At 36.3% G+C, this 26,073-nt stretch overlaps 1 protein-coding gene across 2 annotated transcripts in view; it reads right to left on the reverse strand.

Annotated features, from left to right (window-relative positions):
* ptpn13 (protein tyrosine phosphatase non-receptor type 13) overlaps positions 1-26,073 on the reverse strand; it is a 352,808-nt gene that overhangs the window by 18,845 nt on the left and 307,890 nt on the right. For both annotated transcript variants that reach the window (XM_028802295.2, XM_028802293.2), the window contains 8 exons: positions 24,276-24,431; positions 22,147-22,303; positions 18,138-18,247; positions 17,842-17,897; positions 7,567-7,670; positions 7,292-7,440; positions 1,510-1,600; positions 942-1,279 (listed from right to left, as the gene is read on the reverse strand). In XM_028802295.2, the coding sequence (XP_028658128.1) occupies positions 942-1,279; positions 1,510-1,600; positions 7,292-7,440; positions 7,567-7,670; positions 17,842-17,897; positions 18,138-18,247; positions 22,147-22,303; positions 24,276-24,431 (1,161 nt within the window). The remainder of the gene's footprint in view (positions 1-941; positions 1,280-1,509; positions 1,601-7,291; positions 7,441-7,566; positions 7,671-17,841; positions 17,898-18,137; positions 18,248-22,146; positions 22,304-24,275; positions 24,432-26,073) is intronic.

Raw genomic sequence — 26,073 nt, forward strand, 5'->3', positions numbered from 1 at the left:
AATCAATCAAGGCATGAGCTGGGAGAAGTTCATGCACGTTCTAAGTCGGTGGGGGGATGGAATAGCTGGCTGCTGGCAGCTTGTCTTTATCAGCACATTTAGAAGACAAAAGACGCTGGCGGAGAGGTGTGAACGGATTTAAGAAGCGATGTAGGGTTTGCCGGATCTACGAGTTTTTTCGTAGGCTCTGGTAATTCTAGTGTTAATTAACATCAGTGTTAGTAGTGTGGAAATTACTTGGAAGTGACACTAGATAATTATTACATGTCAAAAGTAATGAACTCAGAAATACTGTAAAAGCTTGGATCAACTAGAGAAGAAAGTTGAAAGCTAACCCCATCATGTTACTCCAGTTTACTTCAAAGGGATTTAGAAATTTAAAGATGTTGCCAGAAAGAAAATTTTCAAATGGCATTCTTTTTCTAGCAGAAAAGATATGCAGATTATTTGATACAGGCATACATGTAAAATGCTCTCTGTTGTTCAGGTAGCCGCTTACCTCTTCTCAATATAATACAGAAATTCTGTCTCAAATGAATTGTATTGAGAGTGAAACAAAGAGTGACATTAAACAAAATACCAGATTTTCGACCCATTACTATTTTGTGCTGATCTCTCTTTTTTGTATTATTTCTATCCTAAAAACAATATTTTGATAAGTCTCTTGTAATTAAACTCAATTGATGAAGTTCTGGATTTAAAAAATGTAGTTTTGATTGCTCCAATAATAAGTAGAAAGATTAATTTTGAATATGAAAAGTCACTAGTAATAACCTGGCTTCACTCAAACATTTCAGGCTGAATTATATAACTAAAGTTCACATTTATCAGACCAACAAATATACCTCTAGATTATTTGGTACATTTCGAAGGAAAGGCAAAAACATCAGGATGAAACTTCAATGAATCAAGCCTGAAAAAACAAGAAACAAGTGACATACCTGAACATTTTTCACTTCAATAAGCCGAATAACAAAGTTGTCCAAATGTTGATCCTTTAACAACATAATCTGTAATCGGTCATCCACCATTGCTGCAGTCCTACAGGTGTCAGGCCAGTAGCGCTGACATTTAACTTTTCCACTTTCCACTTCTTGAGTCATCATTGCAATGACATTAGACTTTTGTTCCCAAACCATTTGCCAAAAATCAGCTAATGTGTTAGGAAGAGGTCCCTGGCACGCAATATATACAAACTCTACATCTTTCACTGGCATTTTAATAAAACTGGCATTGATGTAGCCTCCATTTTCTCCTAAATGAACTCTAGTAGCATCAACTGTGAAATAAAAAAAAAAAAAAAAGTTTATCAGCACTTTATGATATTCTGAGATGTATTTGGGGTTTGGTTCCAACTACATACAACAGAGATGTCAAATTTTAGTACACAGGTACTACATGCTCACACAATGTATTACATTTTAAACAGTGCTTAATTAAGACTATTACATTAAAACTGAATTGTCATCTATCCAAATGTTAACAAAATCTTTTATTAAAACAACTTACAAGGGAGAATGTTCTTGTATCTGTTCTTCTTCTTGTTTTCTTTGGTCTGTCCTATTAGGCAGTCGTCTAATGGCTGCAAATTCTGCAGATTCTAAAAAAAAGAATGCTATTATAAACAACAGGTCAATGGAATACAAAAAACATCAATTAGATCAAGGGTTCCCAAAGTGGTTGATATTGACCCCCTGGGGTCGATTTGAACTTTCTAGGGGTCGATAGTTTCAATGAAAAAATTTGGGGGTCAACGTCAGCAAAAATAGACCCCCTTACTACTGCTATTTGTTTGTTACTTCAAAATATCTATGATTCCAATAGGTACCTAATTAAGAAGTAAAATCATTTAAAAAAAACACATTACATACCAAATTTGCGAATGAAAAGGTAAAATGTGTCATTAAAAGAGTCACACGTAAGAATGCATGAAAATACATGTAGCACAAACATGTCTGTTCATTGTCTTATCGAACATATCAAAGCAAGTGCGGATATGAAAAACCATTGCATGTAATTAGGGGGTCGACGGTTTTAAAAGTTTTTGGTAAAGGGGTCTGAGGCTGAAAAAAGTTTGGGAACCCTTGAATTAGATTATGGAAATACTCCTGTAATAAACTGCTTTCAACTTACCATACACCAATAAAAATCTATAAGTAGAGAAATCTATTTGTAAAGAATTTTGTAAAATACAGGAGCAGCTCTATCATTTTTATGAACATTTTACACCATATACAACAGACGATAATTAGAAACAAGCATGCTTTCATTAACTCTCATTTGGGTTATTACCATTTTCATTTATAATAAATGTATTCTCTTCCTCTTCTTCTTGTTGCATACAGTATTAACTAAACTCATTCACTTGCTCACAAAATAAGTAGTATTATGGTAGGATCAACTGCAGTAGTGTTGGACTGGTACTAAAATTTTGACATTGTTATCAATACTGGCTTTCAGACCACAGTACTGGTACCAAAACTGTTCTTAAGTGACGAAAGGACGACTCCAAAACCCCCGTCGTCCTTCAGCCCCCTATGTGCACCACACAATTGCTCGACTCCCTGGTGCTCCACGCTATTGTGCCACACTATGTACTGTTTCCCTCCTGATAGCCATGAAATCCCAAATGTATTGAAGGCACGGTCCCCTGTGAAGAACAGATCATGTCAAAATACTGGTGGGATCCCCTATGAACTCCATATTTTCTTGAAGTGACTAGGGGGAGGGATTGTCCCTGTGAAAGTTCCAGTTGTGTCAAAGGTTGTAATTTCATTTAGTTAAGTGTATGAAATGGATATTTCAACACAATCACAATAGTGAGTGTCCAGTGTGGGTTGTGGGGGTGGGGGATTGAGAGGAAAGCTGATGTTTACTGTATTGAAAAACCCAACATGCTAGTAACTTAACCATTTTCAAATTTTGGGTTTTCCGTACTTTTTCAGCACAGGTATACCGCAAAACTCTGTCAGGTTTTTTTTTATTTTAACCAAAAACAACAAAGAGTTTGACAGAAGTTTTTAGCAAATTGATTTGTTTATGCTAATCAGTCAGTAAAATGATACATGAAAATGTCGTTTTTCCTGCAAAATTCAAGTTGCGAGAAAAACAGGCATGGCACAGTAATTTAAAACAGTAATATAAAACCTGCAAGGTAGGAAATACATCAGGTGAGTTGATTTGCGATTCTCTCTTAAGTAAAATGGAGTCATACAGTTCAACATACAGTAATCCCTCGCTATATCGCGCTTCGACTTTCGCGGCTTCACTCTATCGCGGATTTTATATGTAAGCATATTTAAATATATATCGCGGATTTTTCGCTGGTTCGTAGGTTTCACTGGACAATGGGTCTTTTAATTTCTGGTACATGTTTCCTCAATTGGTTTGCCCAGTTGATTTCATACAAGGGACGCTATTGGCAGATGGCTGAGAAGCTATAAATAAAATTTATTATTATTTATTATTACCCAATTAGAGCACGTATTACGTATTAAATAAAACTCCTCAAATATATTGTGAGCAGGGGAGCTGTTCGCACCCCTAGAGGATACGGCCGCTCCTCAAAAAACGCTGAAAGATTACCTTCACATTGCTTCCTTCCTTGCTGGGCTTACTTGTGGTTGCTTTGTTGCGCGATATGCTTCCCGCACAGTGCTTTGCATACTTAAAAGATCAAACAGCACCTATTGATTTTTGATTGTTTGCTTTTCTCTCTCTCTCTCTGCTCCTGACGGAGGGGGTGTGAGCAGGGGGGCTGTAAGCACCCCTAGAGGATACGGACGCTTGTCTAAAAAATGCTGAAAGACTACCTTCACATTGCTCCCTTCCTTGCTGGGCTTCCTTGCAGCTGCTTTGTCAAGCAATATGCTTCCCGCACGGTGCTTCGCATACTTAAAAGCTCGAATGGCACCTATTGGTTTCTGATTGTTTGCTCTTCTCTCTCTCTCTGACATTCTCTGCTCCTGACGCGCACTCCTTTGAAGAGGAAGATATGTTTGCATTCTTTTAATTGTGAGACGGAACTGTCATCTCTGTCTTGTCATGAGCACGTTTAAACTTTTGAAAAAAGAGACAAATGTTTGTTTGCAGTGTTTGAATAAAGTTCCCGTCTCTCTATAACCTCCTGTGTTTCTGTGCAAATCTGTGACCCAAGCATGACAATATAAAAATAACCATATAAACATATGGTTTCTACTTCACGGATTTTCACCTAACGCAACCCCCGCGATCGAGGAGGGATTATTGTATTCTTATTTATCCCGGTGCCAGAATGTGAGGACATGTTGCATGTTGGTTGAAAATGCAAGCGAGAATTTTACTGTACTCTGTATATATACTGTAACAATACTGCGATCACTGTTAATACCAGTACTTAATAATAATTCATACTTCCCTACTCTCAACAAGTGACAAACCCAAGACTTTCAGATGATGACCTCATTGATCCTAAACAATATTACGCGTTTACTTGTGAAAGCTTTGTTAGCTTTATGAATATTAGGATTACCTGTTTCTATCTGTGATATTATTGAAATTTTGCATGAAACCCACTTTGTCTCTCTTGCATTTTAGATCTGGGTTCAAATAATAAAAATACCAAAAAATCCAACATGCCGATGTTACCCATGTGAAGTCTGCATGGGTAAACTAGTCTTCTCAAAGACGTGTCGATTAGGTTAACTATTGTTTTCAAATTGGCCCCATTCTAGTATGGTTGTGTGTGTGAGCCCAGTGATGAATTGTGGCTCTGTATAGGGCAGTTCCTGCCTTCAACACAGTTCTTCCTGGATAGGCACCAACTGTAATTCTGAGATATTATGAGAATAATATTATATATGACACTTTACAGCTGTTATTCCTGTATTAGCTTATTTTCAGTCGGACTGAATTGAGCCTAACCCACTGGGAATTATTTTACATTGCCTGCTATGTAAATTCAACTTTTCCCCCTAATTCTGATTATGCTGGTTTTAACCTTTCTCATCATTTACGTCATTCTCCCATACTGTTTTGGAGTATATGCCTGCTTCTGTTACAGGGTGACTTTTGATGGTGTGGTACTGGTACTTGGACAGACTATGTAAAATAAACAGATATCCACAGATTAATTTTAGTATAATAGCTGTAACTGGTAAATATGCCTTAATGTACAAAAGACGCTTGAATTTAATTATTTTATAGTACTTTACATAGATATCTTTATAAAACTCCTACCAATTATTTTTTGGTAAATGCCCTCAAGAAGTGTAAGAAATTATTTTTTTCATGTCTTAAAATAAATGAAGCTGTCATCTGCTAGAAAATTTAAACAGAAACAAATGTAGTTAAAGCTAAGTAGTTTGTTTGTACAAACAAAAAACACTTAAACAGTCTTCTAATACAAAAAAGTCTAAATCTAACACTGGTCCTGCAATTACATACATTTGTACACATTAGTTTAATACTAAGTAACAGCATCACAATAATTGCAATAAGAAGCATAACTCATTTTAAAATAGCTCTTTAAAGAAACTCAACATTATGGTTAAAAAAATGCTTCAAAAATAATTTAAGGCACATAATAATAATAATAATAATAATAAACACCACAAAAGTAAAGAATTTAGTTTATTAACATACTAAACAAAACTGTCAATGTTCTTTCATCAAAGTTTCAGCCTTTAAATATCAAACACCTTTAAATAAACTATCAATTTATCAATTGTATGGAAGAAGGAAGGGATTAACATTTGACATTAAAGATATGACTAACAATAGGATGCCACTTAATCAATTTAGCTCATCGAGATATCTAAGGCCCCATCCACACTAATACACTTTCATTTAAAAACACATACATTTGTTTATGTTTTCACCTTTTGTCTACACTACCCATTTGTTTTCAGCCCCTGAAAATGAAGACTTTTAAAAATGCCCTCCAGAGCTGCAACTTCTGAAAACATACCGTCAGCATTTTCGTGTGGATTGCCGTGAACACGTTTTTTAGAAAACGATACTTCTTTTGTGCTCCTGATTGGTTCGTGCTTATTTCAAGGTCCTTTCCTGATTTGATCCTGCTTATTACAATGACTCATTCCTTGATTGGTTACTTTTCACAGAATAAAAAGATTTTCCAACATAACGGGCACAAGAGAGTTACTTTCTTTAACACCTGTTGTGCTGCATACCTGTATGTGCTTTGTAAAGCTTGAATGCTGCATACATGTGTATAAAGCAAATTACTTTGTGGTCGTGAGTCTCATGAAATTCAAATTGTAAATAACTCAGCTGACAGCCTCTAATCAACATTTATCACTTAAACTGATTCTGTTTAGTAAGGAGGAGAGCATTCCACAAGAAAATGAATAACAATGTGCTTAATGAAGTGATGTGTGTAGAATGCCACCATCTCATACAGGACATAGAGAGACAAAAAGGACAATGTAATAAAGTAAAGATATAGATGCACACATTTATTAATTCCTGGACTGAGTTAGCTTGTTGTTTGGTACAAGATGTGCTCCAAGGAACATAAAAAAAGTATTTAGCTCTAAAAGTTGCTTTAACATTTGATTTGTTTTTATTTAAAGGTAAGATGACTGTCACCAGTTTTGAAGACTTTTACTGTCAACTTATCAGCACATTAACATGACACGGGGGCAATTGGCTACGGCTCCTTTAAGAATTTCTTTCTTTTTCTAGGATGTGAACTTGCTATCAGTGACCAATATGCACCAATAGTTTTGAAAGTGCATAAAGCACACAGGAATCTGATTTTCATGGGGCTTTGAATGTTTCACTACACCTGCGTGCATGCCCAATGTAGGCGAAGGTCTATGTCATATGTGCTTTCAGGCATTTTAGTATGGACAGGGATGCTTTTGTTTTCAAAACTCCACTTTTAAATTAAAAACTTGGTAGTGTGGACATAACCTAAATGTGAAGATGTTCAATATTTTATCCAATGCCCATACATCAACCACATGACCCGTTTTCCATCCTGAATATACATTCCATTGTTTTCTACTAGTGATCCATTAGTTGTCAAATATTCCCAAATTCATCAGACCTCAAAAAGCTATAAAATCCACTAAACTCATAATTCCATTTAGGTATGACAGGCAGCGTGTGTACATTTTATAATTGTTGTAAATCTTATACCATAAATGGTAGCTATAAAATATAAATGTAATAACTTCAATGTAATTTGGTTATGGGAACCGTAAAGCAGTCTTGAACATACTGAAGTTTTGTAGAGCAATTCTAATCAAGACAAAGACAGAATCAAAGTAAGAAATGTCAAGCCTACCTCAAACTCTTCTAAGGGGACATTCTGCTCCAACAGGCCCCTTAACATCCGAATAACAGACTTCAAGTTAGCTCCTGTAAACTGGCCATCAGGAATGACTTTGACAAGAGGCAGTGAAGCAAGCTCATCAGGGCTAATTATGAGTTCATCTGTCAAAGCACAGGGCAAGTCAGTAACCATCTTGTCCTTTGTTCTTGTCGTTCAATACAACAGTACAATTAGTAAATAGTGTAAACAGGGTTGATGGATGGTGCTGAATTAATTCATTGACTTACCTTCATCCAAACCCTTGTTTTGAAAAGATTCAATTGGCAATTCATCACTCCCCCAAGTAATTTCATCTTCTTCTGTGTTTCCTGTGGGCATCTGTTGATAACTCCTTCAAAGCAGAATGTAAAGAAAAAAACATGATCGATGAGTACACTTCAAATAAAGCACATCAATTTTACACTTTTACTTCTTGGTAGAAAAAAAAAATGACAAATTTCATCTGAACTGCAATATAACATATGCAGGATGTCTGCATATCATGCAAAGTAAATACAGAAATAAAATGGGGCAGCCAGAAACAGTTGAAATGATGAGTGTGCAGTAGGAAAAATATTTAAATCTAAAGAAAACATGACAGTGACCAAGATTAAAAACAAACAAACAAACAAAAAAACCAAAAACTATCAATTACAGGCTTTATAATTTAATATTTTTATGTCAGGTAGTGCTTGACTGGTCCTTATTGAAAAAAAAACACATAACTGAAAACTGGGTGTTCAATGCAAATCTCCTTTATTTGCCAAAAAATAGTCAATTTAGAACCAAAACTATGATTGAATTTAAATAATAATAGTTTAGGATGTACTGACATAAAACCTCAAAAACTGAGCTTGTACTAATAATAATATAAATCAAATGACAAGCATCTACCACTTACAAGTGAAACAGCCCTCAGATAAAATTACAAGTCTTAAAGCAAATGACATAAGAAATTCATCATTGCATGAGGTACACTAAAAATGTACTAATGTTAATTCAAAAAGCCATAAATCAGAGTGTAGGTGGATTTCAACAAAGACGCATATTTACTGCTCTACATGTGCTGAAATGTTTAAAGTTCATAAGATATCTTTGGACAAGGATTGCTTTGCCTACTATGTGAGATTAATAGATGAAAATATTAACTTGAATTTTATTTGGAACAGCAGCTAATATGATCAAAAATAAAATCCAAATGGTCTGAAAAAAAGTCTACTTAATGTTAATAGCTGTGACTGCAAGTGAATAATATAATTACTTAAGGATAACTTAGTTTGTGCATGGAGTGTTTTTGTGTGCAGTGTATTTTAAAGAAGAAATATTATATTGGTCTTAGAAAACAGCATGAAGAGACGGATGAAATGGTTAATTAAAAAGACAAAGTGTTTCAGGTGGTGGAATGCTGATGTGATGTACTTTCATGGACCCAGTAAGACTTAATAGTTGTCAAGTACACAGTTTTCTACAAAAGGGTAAGAACTAAACTTAAGAGATATGGAGAAGGAGAAGAATGTAGTAGAGTAAGACTTTTATTTGGGTATGTTATTTGGGTTTATAAGCCAATGAACTAATCAGAGTGAAAAGTCAGATGTTGTACGCCAATAAACCAATCACAGTACATGTTAAGATGGTGTTTAACACTAGAATTGCCAGAGTCTACGAAAAAACTTGTAGATCCGGCCCATCTTAAAACCGTTCTCACCTCTCTTTTGTCTTCTAAATGTGTCGATTAAGACGAGCAGCGAGCAGCCGGCTATTCCATCCCCCACCGCCACAGAACGCTCACTAAGTTTTCCCAGCTCATGCCTTGTTTGATTATCTGGGAGTGACTGAACTGCTGGAGTTTTAGAATGGAAATAATAGATCGCTATTTGGAATACATGCATTTCATGCGTGTTCCATTTCTACAGTAATCTGTGTAAACACATTGCTAAAACAGAAACTTTTTCATATTTTAGTAATAAATGTTACAAAATGTAGGCATAAACTATAGAATCTGTGAAGCCTGAAGTCCAAACATCAAATAAACACTTTCACAAAAGGTTCAAGGATGATACAACAGCTTTCGTGGCTTAACACTACGGTTTGCCGACTTTGGGCATAGCAGCCCTACCGTGCTACAGAGACGTGAGTTTGATTCCCAGCTTTGAAGAAAGTGTTTTTTTTTTTTCCTCAAACGGACATAAAATTTATAAATTGGTATGCACTGTAAATCGTTAAGTTTAAAATGTCAATCGCGGTTATTTCTGTTGATTAATTCATGCTTTTTTACTTAGAGTCAGAACAGGAGCTTTTTCAGCTTATTCAGCTTCTGATCTGACTCAAACAGCGCCAGTATAACTTCACACCCGATCTGACGCTGTTTGTTTTCAAATAATATTGCATTACTTCGACAATGTTTTCTGATTGGTACTATTCGCTTCATAAAATGATTTCTTCAAAACGTCACATATATTTGTCTCTTTCTTTTTTTAAAATGTGCGTTGTAGCACGCAGCAACTGGCCACCTGCATGTTCTTGCGCACACTGAATAAGACAGCGCTATATGCAATCATCAGATTCAAATGTTAACAGTTATATAGCACAGAATGGAAATCAGCAGTTCTTAGCATTCCACCACGCAAGCTGTCATATCAACCGCCTACTGTAACTTGCTTTCTTTTTTCTTCGGTTATAGTCTTGAATAAAAGTGCACTTGTTTTGTTATACTTTTACATCAACATATGTTCCAGTGTTTGAGCTACATGGGCATGCTCAAAAAATACACGTATAATGCCACGAAAAGTGCATGCAGACACTTCAGTTCGCAAGCATTGGTACGACAATGCAGTCACAAGTACACTGCAGAGCTATAGCGCGTCTTTATGTGAAAACAGCAGTGTCAGATGGGGAGTGTCTGATGATTGCATATAGCGCTGAAGTTACTGCTCTTTACTATGCTTTCTTCTGCATGTCCTGGAGTACAAAAGAAACAGCATACAGCAACACGTGGGGACTGGCAATATTGGGAGAAAAAAAACACGCGGTTGTATGTATCGTGATACACTGCAGAGCTATAGCTCGTCTTTATGTGAAAACAGCAGTGTCAGATGGGGGAGGTGGCAGGGAAGGATCCTGAACGCGACTGAGACAATGAAAAGTGAATTTAAAAAAAAAATAAACAAAGCTAACCTTTACAAATATCATAAATTACACCGGCTGTTACAGACTGAAATCAAATGTATCTTTTTATTCTAAAATAGTGAAAATAAGAACACTACTCAAAAGGGAGTTGTGCAGGATTGAACTCATGACCTTTGGATTCCCAGTCAGTGACTGATACTGTTGCGCCACAGAAACAGTGATAGTTAATGAGTGTCAATGTTACACACTAAGGCGGCTTTTTTTGGAGGTGGCTTTTTTTTGTACCTTTTGTGAAAGTGTTTCTTTGATATTTGGACTTCAGGCTTCATACATTATATAGTTTATGCCTACATTTTGTCATTTGCTACTAGAATAAAAAAAACGTTTCTGTTTTAACAATGTGTTTACACAGATTACTGTAGTAATGCAACACATATGAAATGCGTGTGTTCCAAATAACAATCTATTATTTCCACTCTAAAACTCCACTTCACTCCCAGATAATCAATCAAGGCATGAGCTGGGAAAAGTTTGTTTACGTTCTAAGTCGTTGGGGGGATGGAATATCCGGCTGCTGGCAGCTTGTCTTTATCAGTACATTTAGATGACAAAAGACGCTGGCGGAAAGGTGAGAACGGTTTTAAGAAGCGATTTAAGGTGGGCTGGATCTGTGAGTTTTTTCGTAGGCTCTGGTAATTCTAGTGTTAAGCAATCATTCAGCACTGTTATGTAAATTCAGTTATTTATAAGTATGAATCTCTGTCTTTTGTAACAGGGTGCTCCACCTTCATGAATGGAAATTAAAGACACATGAACAAGCTTCCTCCTGTCTGAATTTTGACTCAAAGAGGTCATAGTTGAGGACAAAATTTCTTTCTTTAATGTATTTCTAATTTATTTCTACCACATGACCTCATTTATAAAATAGACACCACTAAATTACTGACTGAGTAGTCAGCCTGCAGTTCCAGTAGCTCTGCATCACACACCATGTCATCCTTTGTATTTACCATCTTAGTAAATATAAATTGACAACAGAAAAAAGGTTTAACATTTGGCTGTAAAAAAGATTAAGTCTGGTAGTGATTCTCCTTCTTCAGCTGACGACCAAGATCAGTAGATTTTTATCCCCAATGACTTAATTGGTGATCAGTAAATTAGCTGATCCCAAAAAAACATTTTTTTAGAATCTACTTTTCTAAGCTTAAAGGCAATTTGGTTGTAATATTCCCTTTACGTCAGTACTTCATGTACTTCAGGGGCCAAAACCTGGGAATAACCCTGACTGAAGGGCCACAATGCAAAACATCCATCCATCCATTTTCCAACCCGCTGAATCCGAACACAGGGTCACGGGGGTCTGCTGGAGCCAATCCCAGCCAACACAGGGCACAAGGCAGGAACCACACAAACACACCCACACACCAAGCACACACTAGGGCCAATTTAGAATCGCCAATCCACCTAACCTGCATGTCTTTGGACTGTGGGAGGAAACCGGAGCACCTGGAGGAAACCCACGCAGACACGGGGAGAACATGCAAACTCCAAGCGAACCCGGGTCTCCTAACTGCGAGGCAGCAGCGCTACCACTGCACAACCGTGCCGCCCAATGCAAAGCAAGTTAACATTTTCTGAGAGTTTTGGTGTTAGTTGCTCCCTAAAGATTTAAGTTAAAATCTTTTAAAACAACAAATTTACACATTTTCTTTACATTTGGGATTAACTTTAATAGACAATCCCAAATTCAAAAGAATAATAAATGTAGCAATTAGCACTTTATTTAAAGTTGAGCAAACATAAGATAACACCTGGTTCTATTGTGAAAAAATGTGATCCGTAGTTACTTTCAATGATAACTCGAATGTCCATTAAAGTGCATTTAATAGAATCTCTATATATAATCTTCATTTGGATCTTGATCTTTGTTTGTCCGCGAATGAATTAGAAGAAGAAGCACTAGATGGCAGTAGAGAGACAGCTAAAACATAAGCATTGCATTAAGAATCTACTCCAGGCTTATACTACTGAAGGCTGTAGTACTCCAGTCACACCTCAAAACACAAGACATTCAAACTAAACAAATTGTTGTGCTTTAAATTAACTAATCTTTATATATAATCTTCATTTGGATCTTGATCTTTGTTTGTCCGCAAATTCCACGCATGCGTAGACCACCTTCCAGTTTAGTACGTTGTTGTTACTCACGGATGTCAACAATGTGCCGGAATAACGAAAGGGGTGGTGGACAGTGTTACGCTGGTTAGTTCCTGAGGCCTGGTTAGAGAATGAGATTGCCGAAGATAAAAGGTACGTGCCTACGTAACATATGAATGAAAGAAAGACAGTGGGTAAAATGAATGACAACGTAACAGCACATTCCGGAAATTATTATTGTTACGTTGTAGCCGGCGAGTGCTGCGCGTCTCACAGTTGTACTGTGGCTTGCTCACATGTCACTGAAGTGATCCCTATTTATGCTTTAAAGAGCCTGGATACCTATGTGTCCCCCTTTTATAACCATTGCTCCGTGTATATTGCCTTACTCTTTGGATTGCCACAAAGCAACCTGCGAGATTGGAGAAAGGTTGAGAAGAGATCGTGAGAGGAAACGACAGTGTCGTGAAAACGAGACGGACTGTGAACGGAGAGAAGCAGAAATACACCACCACATAATTACTTTTTGGACAGTGATTCCGAGTAGGCCGTTCCTATCGAATCAATGTCCAAGGGTTTTCTTTTGTAATTTTGTTTCCCTTATAAAAAATCATAATGCTGTGCGACGAAAGGTCCAGTTCATGACTGGCAGCCGCGTTTAAACAGGGAGCCCTTCACAGACAACTTTAACACGCGCAACGTAGTTGGGCGTACATGGCTAGTACTATATACAAAATAAAAAACACATACTGTAGACTTGTCTAATGTGAAGACTGGGATTGCATTTTGCTGACCAATTTCTTTCTGTCAAGTTGATCTAAAGTTCTTGCAGCATGCTGACAGTCAGTGAGAAGTTTGTCAGTGTGGGAATTGCAGTGTTTGAACTTGGTAATCTCCATTGCTGAAAATGCACTTTAGCACAAGTAGTGATGCAAAACTGGTCAATTTTTTTTTTATTTTCTTTGCACAAGTTAGGGCAGCATCATACTCTCTGCCTGATACATAATGCATCCGTAAGTTTAAAACTGATTTCTCTTTATATTTAAGTTGTAAAATGGAGTTACTCTGCAAATCAATAAACTAATTTTCAAACCTGGCTTTTGAAACACCAACCATCTTCAAAAGTTCCAAAGCAGATTTTAATTCAGTACTGAATAGATTTTCAACTGCACAAATCATTGGGATGAGTGGTTTTCGGTCATCAAAACGACCATTAAATTCCCTTGAAAGTTTAACAAAATAATCTGTGAACTCTGCTGGATGGAAAGCAATGCTGCACAGATGATCTACTCAAACACTCAGGCACAGAAAATAAGTAAAATCGTCTTGTTGAAGCTGTTCTTGATAGAGAAGTAAATTTTCCTGTAAAGCCTAAACATTACTAACAAGAACAGGAACAACATTCTTGTTTTCTTGTAACTTCAGATTTAGTGAGTTTAAATGCCCTGTGATGTTGGTGAGAAAAGCAACATCCAGTATGAATTTTTCATCATTGTCATACAGCAGATCAGTGTGCTTCCCCTGCTGAATAAACTTGCATTATTGAGAGCAAATCAATAAACTTTAATAAAATGCTACCTCAGCTTAACCATTGGACTTCAACATGTAGTAATAAGGTCATGATAGTGCGTTTCATATTCCACCACTAAAGTCTGAAAACTGTTGGTGCTTTAGTGATTGTCCTAACTACGTTTTCCATTGTCACCTTCAGATTTCCTTTTTTCAGTTTGCAACATAACTGTTCTTGATGGAGAATGCTGGGATATGTAAAAAAGTTGGGTACCACTGCTTTGTTATTCAGTAATGCTATAAGACCCTTCTCCTTCCTGACCATTGATGGAGCACTGTCGGTGGTAACTGACACCAGTTTGCTCAGGTTAATTTTATTTTCCAGTCCCTTAAAAAATTGCACAGAGCCAAACAAATATCCTCTCCTCTTTTTTGGCCTTGAAGTGTGAGAAATGTGAGCATTTCCTCTACAGGATCCGTGCCATTAAAAAAGCCCACCCACATTATTACTTGTGTCATGTCTGATACATCAGTTGACTCATTGATGGCCAGACTTACTTTCAAAAAGATTATTGAAAATTAAATCAGCTATACTGGCTAGTATAAAATCAGATAGTTGCAATTATGATATCTGACCAATGATATCGTCTTTATTTTTAAAATAATTGCAAAGAGACTCACTACACTCCAAGAAACATTTCTTAATAGTTCACCTTCAGTAAAAAGCCTGTGGCTCTTTACAGCGTTCCACACTATTTTATTTCATGCTTCTGTGATACAATTACTCTCTCTTATTTTGCATTGCAGTAAATTTTGCGGGCCATGTAGGCTTTCCAGAATTGAGTGGACTTCATCCTTTACTCAATTTCCCTGAGGGGGATATCACTTTCTAAAGTCATCAGAACAGCTTTCTTGGTGACTCTGGATATTTGCACATTTTGGTTTTGCTATACTTCTCTGACAAAACAGACATAGGGATATATTGTTTATTTTAGTGAATGTGAATTCTTCTTCCCATTTGTTAAATGTTTTCTGAAATTTTGTGTTTTGACATTTGCTTGTTGCTTTCACCTGTAGCTCTCTAAACCTTAATTATTATGGTAGTTAAAGAATCTCATGTGTCTTTCTTGCTGTGAGAACTTCCTCACAACAGAGAGCTGTTAGAGTTTTGGTGAGTTAAAAAACAGTAATATTGTCTTTTACATTAAAGAAAGAGTAAAGAGAATCTGGGGAGTCATGCTGTGCATGGAGACAAACGGCAGAGTATAAGAAAAGAAAGGCATATCTCCAGCAGAAATTAAAAGAGAATGATTTCAGACCTTTTCATTGTATTCTGTAATTAAAACTGTGGTTGGTGAATCTTGTAAATGTGTCCCCTGTGAAGTTTACACATTCAAATGACGATCTGGGATTAGGGATATCCTGTGAAGCATCACATGCCGAAAGGAAATGACAAATGATCAATGATTGAGGAGCATGGGAGATTGGAGACCCTTGTGAAGCAATGGGTGCTGGAGCTCCACAAAACAATGAAATACAGCTGATGATCTTTGTTCTCCAATAACACCTGCAATGCAGTTCAAAAACAGATGTGTTGCACAGTTAAAATTGCTGTGCTACTGCTAGGACTGCCACTAGGAGTTGGGCTGAGGGTAAGCAGCAGGTATTGCATACAATTTAGTTCCCCTTGTCCCCATCTCACAAAAATGTCAAACCAACCTCAAAATCAGTAATGTTTCATCATCAGGGCTTGCACAGAAATCAATACTAGACCTCACCCTTCTCAACAAATCTTTGCAAGATCCAAATTCCATTCTCTTAAAAAAAAAAGTTACTCGCTTTTATGAATGCACCGCCCACAGTAAGAAACCACAAGAATGTACATTTCTGCACCTCATTCATATGTGACAATTGTGTTTGCAATACCTGATTTTCTTCATATCATAGAACAGTATCATTGACTAATGAATGACCTACAAATGACTGCACACTGCAAGACACAGACTGCACCATGATAAAGTCAGATAATGCGCCTGACTCAATTTTGGTGAACCCCGACACCGCCTTCCTCTTTTTTGCACACCCTGAAATGCCATTCACAACCAATGTTAGGAAAGCCTGCTTTAGACCCACAGGGTAAAAAAAAAAAAAAAAACACTCACAACTCACAAGGAAAGTACTGTTGGCTTCAGGATACAAAAAGTGCCTAAAGGCATAGTGCTGGAACAGATTCTGCTTTCTCAATACATGCTATCAATGGAGATACAATTCAGAAACACAGGAGTAATTTTCATTTATATGCTGAGGACACCCAGTGCAATTATTAATTACTGTATACTTTCTCATTTACAATATTAATTAGTTTTATTGATGTAAAACCATGGATGGCTTTAATTACACAATTTCCTTTGGCTAGAGATTGGCACTGACTTTTATCTCTTTGTTTTTCAAACCAAAAGCAATAGGCTTATAAGAAGTTGATCTTTTGTCATTTTTATGAGACAAACAATGACAGCCTCTCACACACTCTGGGCATCTACTATTTGGATTTGGCGTTCTGTACTTTAAGAAAGTGGAAAAGTTAATTGTAATTAGAAAGGCTCAAAGTTTCAGATTAATTTTAGCACTTTACTTGAGCAATGCAGTTATTGAATTTCAATGATGTTTTAACAAGCAGTCCCCTTAATTTGTGTCCTCATTTTATAAAGGTTAAGTAGTCTACAATAACAGAGAGATATGAGTAAAAGAAAGGTGAAGTCAAAGGAAGATACTTATAAAATATCTAGAAGAGTTTAAATGAAGTGGGCTGCTCATGCAGAGCCATGAGTATTTGTTTTGCAGCCTTTAGTAACATCTCATTTAATACTTTTGCTTAAAGACTCACAGTACATTTTTCTGTGTTCTCTATGTTTGCCTATTTGTATGCCATTTTTGATCTTGCAGAATACACTGCAATACAGTTCTTTGCCTTTTTTTATTAATTTTTAATTATTAGTAAGTGCTTCTAGACCAAGAGAATTGTGAGTATAGGAAAAAATGTAAATTAAATTAAGTGATGTGTTTTCATCTTTACTATTTTTAAAAACATTTAATTAGACATATTTTTTATGTCCAACTTAATCCTGGCTCTAATTAATTTTAATGGATTCAAACACAAAAGGTCAACCTGGTAAATGATGGGCATTAAATTGTCTGTCCTAAATTTTTTTCTCAATTGTTTCCACCTTTGTTCTCAAGTGCCCCTGTCACTACTGAGATAAAGATTTTTCTTTTAATATGTGAGAACTGAAACAACATCAGAATACATTGTTTCAATAATGCTAAATAAACAATCAAAAAAACACACAAAACTAACTACTGTAAATGAGTGAATCATCTTAAGCACACTCAATCTGTTTCTAAAAATGTTTAATGGGCTGATTTATAACAATGATAAATTAAGGCTTAATTATTGGATAAGATCATTTTATTTAAACCCTTGCAAGAAAATTTAAAAAGATTAATGTTAAGCAGAGTGACCAAGTGATGGACTTAAGTAAGCACTAAGTTAAATATTAAAACAGGTCAGCTACATCTTAAATCTTTGATAGACCTATAATGCCTCAACTGAAACGTTTTTTTCTTAAAGTGCCGACTCCAAAAAAAATGTCTGTGCTGCTTAGAGACTTCAACTAAGCTATAAATGCATTACATATAAATTCAACATCTAATTTTCATGCTTAACATCCTACCTCAGTGGTGCAGAAATTTCCACACTCTCTTCTTTGCAGTCATTTGCTCTTGATGTCTAAAAAAACATAATTTGAAGATTTTTATTCTATAATACATATATATTTTGTCTATTTTTTATTTTCAATGCTGAAGTTTAGATAAAAACTTTTTTTGGCCAAAAATATTTACTTTTAAGCCTTTGGTGCCGATACTCTCAAGCTTCCAGCTGGAGCTCACAAAATCTTTTCCATCTTTTGATTACTTTAACTTACAGAAACAAGGGTGTAAATAGGTCACACTTTTAAAATCATGCTACCTCTGGAGAGTCCTCGGGCAGAGAAGAACCATCGCAGTCCGTGTCTTCTGACAAAGTAGCTGCATCTTCTTCATCCTTCACATCTTCTTTCAAAAAAGGGGAATCACAATCTGGAAGATAAGCAAACATGTTCATTTTCAAATGAACATCCAAAGCAAAGCAGGGATAGATTGAGGAGAAGTGTTGAGAATTAAGTATTGTTAATGACTGCAAAATAATAAAAAAATAAAAGTTTTTTTTTTTTTTTTAGCGTGGGATCAAGAGTTAGATGCAATATTTCAAACGTTTCACATTTATTAGTCATTTTCACTGATAAACTATGGTACACACATACACATACTGTCTCACATTTGTGAGTAGGAGGGAGCTGTATGGACCAAGTGAAGATAATTCCACACTAGACCAAGGGGTGACGGGGTGCACTAAACCCTCTCCTGTTTTCACTACAGACCAAAAATGGGAAAACCTGCCTGGTTCAACCGTAAAGACATCACTTCCGGTTCCGGTGCCCAGTAAAACGTCAGTTCTGGTTCTGGCACCCAGAAGAACATCACTTCCAGTTTCCGGCACCCAGAGAAATGTCACTTCCGGTTCCGGCACCCAGAGAAATGTCACTTCCGGTTCCGGCACCCAGAGAAATGTCACTTCCGGTTCCACCATGTCACTTTCGGTCATGGCCTTTAAAGCCACAATTTTTGGAACATTAATTCAGTTCAGTCTTGGACTCCAATCTATGCACATCAGTGCTATTTAACAAAAAACCCCTTTGCAGCCTGGGAAATTATATGGGTGGCTGCCCAAACCTTTTTTCTGTGTTGAGGCTGATTATTTCACGATACACTATATATATATATATATATATATATATATATATATATATACACACACACATACAGAGAGAGAGAGAGAGAGACTTCACTTGACAGGGGCTGCCTTGCATGCCTATAAAGGTGCCATGAAAGGGAAATACCCAAGGGTTCAATTTTGAAACACGAGTGGGCTTTTGAGTAGTTAAAATTCATCCCAAAGCCGAAAAGAGTCAGAAAAGATTCACTTTAAAGGACACAGATGACAGCCTACTCTCCATTATAAAAGACAAACAGAGCTAAACTTTGTAAGGGCCCCAATGCCTATTTGTTTCGGGTCGCGTAACCTGTTATGAAATTTGTTTAAACAAAGAAGTGTCCTTAAAGAAAGCTTCTTAAAATTAGTATGGTCTATTAAATGCAACATCAAAAATAAACTACACTTATGTTAGATTTGCCTAATAGTAATGGTTAGTGCTGTTGTTCTGTAGCTAGTGGTATAAACTCTTAACTGGGTTGCAGTTTCTGTTATGCTCTGTTAGCCAGGTACATCTGGCCATCACATCTCTGAGCTTACTGCATAATTTTACAAAGGCATTTCTTGATATCATAAAGTTTTCCCTTAATTCATCTTCAGTAAACTTTTTCAGAACAACTCTGTCCTACCAGTCTTTGCTTTGCACATGCATTCACCAGCAAACACAGGTTGGAAATGGTGGACACATTCACAAAGATCAATTTCCAGAGACAAATGCTGAGGTGACTGCATTATTTCTTCTCCTGGTTGAAATAATCTGTATCACTGTTTCAGAAATCGATAAATATATGTTGGTTAGCTGAACCTACTGTGCTAAGCTCAGCAGCAAAATCTTAGGAGAGACAGGTTCCACGCTTGTTTCTCAGTTTTTAAGAAACCAGGTTTCTGCCTTAAACAGCTATTCATCTTAACCTGGTTTTGTGTGTACATTTAAAAGCAATACATATACTGTATAATTTGTGTAGCATGATGAAACAATGTTTTCTCAGTATTGGTCTAAAATTGAGTGTTAACTCCAAAGCATTAATAAGTAAAACAACTGGAAAGAGAAAAATAACTGGATCATATACTGGCCTTTTCCCTGGTTATCAGCCAAATAATGAAAAAACTGCTAAATATATTTTTTCAGATTTAAGATTTTATAGTGTATTTTATACATATGACAAAAATGAAGTTTAAAACCACTGCATTTTGCAAATATGGATGACACTTATTTTACCAAATTACTCACTCTTTCTCTGTTGTGAAATTCTGAATTCCCCATTTTCTTTATTTCTAGGAAGATACTGAAATGCCCTGTGATGGACTGACACTTAGTCTAGGGTTAGTTTCAGCCTTGTGCCTGATGCGCTGATTGGACACCTGATACCTGTGGCCTTCAATTAGATTAAGTGGTTTTCAGCGTATTTTGTTTTGTTAAGTAATCACCTATTATCCATTTTCCAAATGATTCAATTTTCTGAAAGTTTACACGTTTATTAAAATTTATATGAATACAGATCCTATCTTTGGCAACATTAGAAAGAAGTTAGAAATCATACCTGACTAGAATGTTGGTCTACTACATTAGAGCATTGATTTAGTGTTTCCATTTAACATGGACACAAAAGGATACTGAACCAAATATAAAACATCCAAGAGAGCACCGCAATATGCACACGCATTAGAATTAGTGATCAGGTCCACAGGTTTGTGAGCAAAGTACATTTGTAAAAATACGGTCACATATATGCGACACAACTCTCAACACTGCATCACACACAATATAGGGTTTAGGCATATGTGTTAGACACACTTGTGCAGTATATTAGTGTTACAATATTTATCAATATTGCTAATAGAACATGAAAATGTGCTCACATATACTGTAGTTCAAGTACAAAATATATATTTATATATATATATTTATATATATATATATATATATATATTTTATATTTATATATATATATATATATTTATATTTATATATATATATATATATATATATATATTTATATTTATATATATATATATATATATATATTTATATATATATATATATATATATATATATTTATATATATATATATATATATATATATATTTATATATATATATATATATATATATATATATATATATATATATATATATATATATATATATATATATATATATATATTTATATATATATATATATATATATATATATATATATATATATATTGTCACAGACGACTGCGGTCATTACCTGGCCGGGATGCCTGGAGGGACCGGAAAGAGACATTAATAGCTTCCTGGGCAGAAGGGGGCCACCGCCCTGGATAAAAAGAGGACCATGGGAAAGGGACAAAGAGGATTTGACCCATTGGGAACCGTGGCCACCGCCAGGGGGCGCTTTAAGCCTTAGGAGACCCGGATGTGATTACTTCTGCCACACTTGGCAAGATGGTGGAGGGATCGGCCAGGGGCGCCCGGAGTGCTTCCGGTTCAAAGGGCAGCATTTCCGCCACACTAGGAAGTGCTGCCGGATGGACGTCATTAGCCACCTGGAGCACATCCGGGCAGGAATAAAAGGGGCCGCCTCCTTACAGTCATTGAGCCAGAGTCGGGAGTAGGACGAAGCTCCCTGGAGGAGGATAGAGGCGGCAAAGGACTGAGATATTGGGGTGATTATTGCTTTGTGCTTTGTGGGTAGTGGTGGAATTGTTTATTTAATGTTTAATAAACGTGTGTGTTTTATAAAGAAGTGGTTTCTGACTGGTGGTGTCCGGGCAACTATCACTATATATATATATATATATATATATATATATATATATATATACACACATATACATATACACACACACACACACACAGAGTGTATATGGAATCATACACACAAGTATAAGGCTACAATTAAGATAAACACAGGGGAAAGATAGCAGGGTTGCACAGTATCTGTTCTGTCCTTAGAACAGAGGAGACATCTTGTTAAGAAGCCTGACATCACTTCTGCCTCATTACTGCTAGTCCTGCCACTTCTGACACACGCAGAACTATACATACAGTATGCATAAAATATATATTTTTAGAATGCCAAAGTTAACTTCATTAATAGCCTCCAGTCTGTCAGTTTTTTAAATGTCTAATAAGAATGAGTTGTTAACTATACTGCATGATTTTCTAAACTTGACCTTACCACAGCCTCCATTACTTTGGACAACATCCATTAGGGAATAACAGTTTTTGTTCTGATCAGCTTCTCTGCATATCAAAAGCCTCACAAGTCCTTTAGCTTTCCGAATAGTTGTTACTGCTTTGGTGTGAGATGCTCCTCTCATGGACTCTCCATTCACCTATAAAGATAGACACAGACAGTAATCTTCAGTGGTTTTGTGCAGAACTATATAAAAAAATACTAGAAAATTGGCAGAAAAGCAAGTTCTTTTATTGAGTAACACACTTCATTTACTAGGTGAATATTATTGTAACTTTTATTGCAACTTGTGTATCACTGATCATTAACACCTAGTACCACACAGAAACATCACTCTGGCAAGTGCATGTGTCTTAGATGATAACACAAAGACCCATTACTCCATTAAAATAAGACAGCAAAACCTAAAAAAATGGAATATACAGTAATCCCTCGCTACTTCGCAGTTCACTTTTCGCGGATTCACGACTTCGCGGATTTTATATGTAAGCATATCTAAATACATAACGCGGATTTTTCGCTGCTTCGCGGGTTTCTGCGGACAATGGGTCTTTTTACTTGCTTCCTCAGTTGGTTTGCCCAGTTGATTTCATACAAAAGATACTATTGGCGGATGTCTGAGAAGCTACCCAATCAGAGCACGCAGTTAAGTTCCTGTGTGCTGCTGATTGGCTCAGTGACGGAGTGTTGCATTAACCAGAAAGTCTCATCTCACTCATTCATCATTAACGTGCTAATGCTTCAGGGGCCGTGTCCAAGCACCAACAGAAGATGCAAATGATTGCAGAAAAGGTAAAAGTTTTGGATATGTTGAAGGAAGGGAACAGCTACACCGCTGCAGGACATCGATTCTTTTTATTTAAAAAGGAGGAAAAGCATATAAGATCTACGGCCGCAGTGTCCTTTAACCAGGGTGCAAAACGAGTTGCAAGTGGACGTGATAAGGCAGTAGTCTGGATGGAATCTGCTTTAGGAATCTTTGCAACAAGGTCGACGACGTCATGACCGCCTACAAGCTGCTACGTGTACTTCGCTATACAGTAAGTGTAAACTTATGTACCGATTTCATATTGCTTAGCAGTTGTCCCTGTTTTTAATAGAGTAAACGGTGGGTTGTAAACAATACAGGGAGGGTTTAAAAACGTCCAAATACACGTTAAATAATTAAATAAATATAGTGTCCCTACTTCGCGGAAATTCAGTTATTGCGGTCGGCCTTGGAACCTAACTCCCGCGATAAGTGAGGGATTACTGTATATCAGGAATGTTTTGCCTGGAGAGCAGCAATCCCTTTTTTAAATTATAATGCAATCAGTAAATAGAAATGTTGCAATGACATTTGATATTCTTTGACTTTTCATAAAGATAAACGGCATTTTCAGCAGTTAATGGCTTACTGAGATGTGCCTCGCATGTGAAATATGTGCCTTGCCTGGTGAGGGGTGACATTGCTTCAACAAGACACAAAAACATAGCACAAAGAAAATAGTCAAAAAAGGAGTAAAGTGCAGAGGCGGCCCAATAAACAAGTGATATACAGGGACACTAGTGTTTTATATTGTCATTTTGAATTTTTGCAATTTTCCTGGCACCCTATAAGTTAGTTAATTACCATTTTTTTGTTGTATTGGATGGAAAACCGGACCGCGTCTTGGAAGGGATGCAAGTCTCTCATAGGCCACACATGAGCATGCACACACACAACACACACACCCACAGAGGGCCAATTTACAATGCAAGTCAACCTAACTGTTTGCAACTAAAGTTCCTGCATATATTAATAAAACAAAACAACTTTGATAAAGAACAAGCACGGACATGACTAGTACAGAGTTAGAGCTGCAACGCCCAGGTCTTGCACATTTGGACATATTTTAAAAAAATTATTTAGAGACAAAGACAGATCATAGCAACTTATACTGATTAAACTTCAGGTGAAATCAAAATGCAAGCTCCAGAACCTTTTTCAATTCAACAGAAGCCACAAATGCAGCAGTGTAACTTAGCATGGTGGCATGCTTTAAAGATAACATGCAGGGAATACTTCCAATCACTCTAAGACCAAGAATGGACATCTCTGTATTATACCATGTAAAAAAACATTTCATTACCTGCAACAACTGGTCACCAACTTTCAACTCTCCTGTTAAATCTGCTAGACCTCCTGGGGTGATCGACTTGACAAAAATGCCATTTTCTCCACCCACTACTGAAAAGCCCAGCCCTCCTGAAGCTGGTTTTTCAAGCTGTAATTCAAATATATTGCCCTGTGAAAATAGAACAGGAAGGACAGCATTAAGAACATCTGACAAATGTCTGAACGTGTGATTCAGCACTGTTAGGGTTTTAATTTTTGACTTCTTTTTTAAATCAGACATCAATTGTCATTGCTTCCTTCCTGATTCACAGTCTCTTTCAATTCAAGTATTACCTAGTTTAGGAACAGTTTACTTCCATTTTTTAATTTTAATTATTAGACTTCTCACAATAATCAGGTTTATGTCATTTACTGCTGAATACATACTTCCTTTGTTGTTTCTAAAGTTTTCGTCTAGAACATTCAAGCTAATCTGTTCACAAAGTAGTAAAAAGGAGCTCTCTAGTACTCTTCACAGCTTTGTCCTACACTATTGTACTGAAAGATGATGTTAGATGGAAAAATCAGAATAAAGTCTGTATATACAGTATATCAGCATGGATTACAACAATGTAATAATTGCTGTAAGAACAGTGGTACAAGTTTATTTTATATTTGACGGGTATGGGAGTAGTCTTGTGTACTGATCTTTAGTCTTTAGCATCAATGTCATCATTTCAATTAATCTTAATGAATGGGTCTGACAATCCACCCTCTCCTTTTTTCCCCTCTTAAAGCCAGAAATAACAGGCATAACTTATCTCCCATTAGCAGAGTCTCACTTCCTCTGCTATGAAATTGTTAGGTATGCGACATTGACCAAGCACAGTCACCTACAGACTAGGGGAATATCAACAGGCCTATTAAATGGGCCACAACAAGTAGAAATACATTTTGGTCACTGACAGTGTGCAAGTTTTGCGTTGTGGTTTATGCGCAAGGCTTCACATGCATACACCTACTTATGAGCAATATAGTGAAATTGCAGCAAGCAAGCAAGAGAACTTAGCATTAGCTGTGAAGCAGCTGGGGCAGTGAAGGCAAGAATCCCAATAGTTAATCATATTCCCTAATTGTTTACCATAATATAAAGTAACAATTACCATATACTTTGTTATGAATTAAAAAAAAAAAAGAGTTGAGAACAAGGTAAACCATTATTGCTTCAATACCAGTTACAGGCAAAAGAAATCAATTACAAGCAGCATTATGACAAAAACAAACAGAAATAACTTTTCAAATACTGAAAGAACTTTTTCACTGGATTAAATACGGAGAATATTTTGCAAAGTAGCGATGACTTCTAGGAGAGAACTGTATCACAATAAAGTCAGATTATGTATTTTACTTTATTTAACATTTGAGACAGCTTTAATGTTCCAACAATGCTCCTGTCACAAATATTCAAGAGTTCAGCATTAAGTAATGGATAATAATCTTTCAAAATCAGATTCTGCCTTATTCAGTCACAGAGAAAGATCTCATCAAAAATAAGATGTTAATCATTAAACAATATGTACTCTGGGCTTTCAATAGGTATACTGGAGGAGGCGAAAATGCTCCTTACTATTAGCCCAAAGACTGCAGAATGTAATCAACCTCCTCTTTATTAACATTGGAACCAACTTAATGGTCCCAGCATGATAGCTTAATGAAGCTCTAGACACAGATCACTGCTGTGGTCAATTAAAGGTGTGTGGCACTGTAAAGGGCAAACTGAATCTCAGAATAACTCTGAAGGTCAATCTGATGATGCTTTTGACAGAGACATT

Source organism: Erpetoichthys calabaricus, chromosome 5 (assembly GCF_900747795.2).
Source record: "Erpetoichthys calabaricus chromosome 5, fErpCal1.3, whole genome shotgun sequence".
Classification (NCBI taxonomy): domain Eukaryota; kingdom Metazoa; phylum Chordata; class Cladistia; order Polypteriformes; family Polypteridae; genus Erpetoichthys; species Erpetoichthys calabaricus.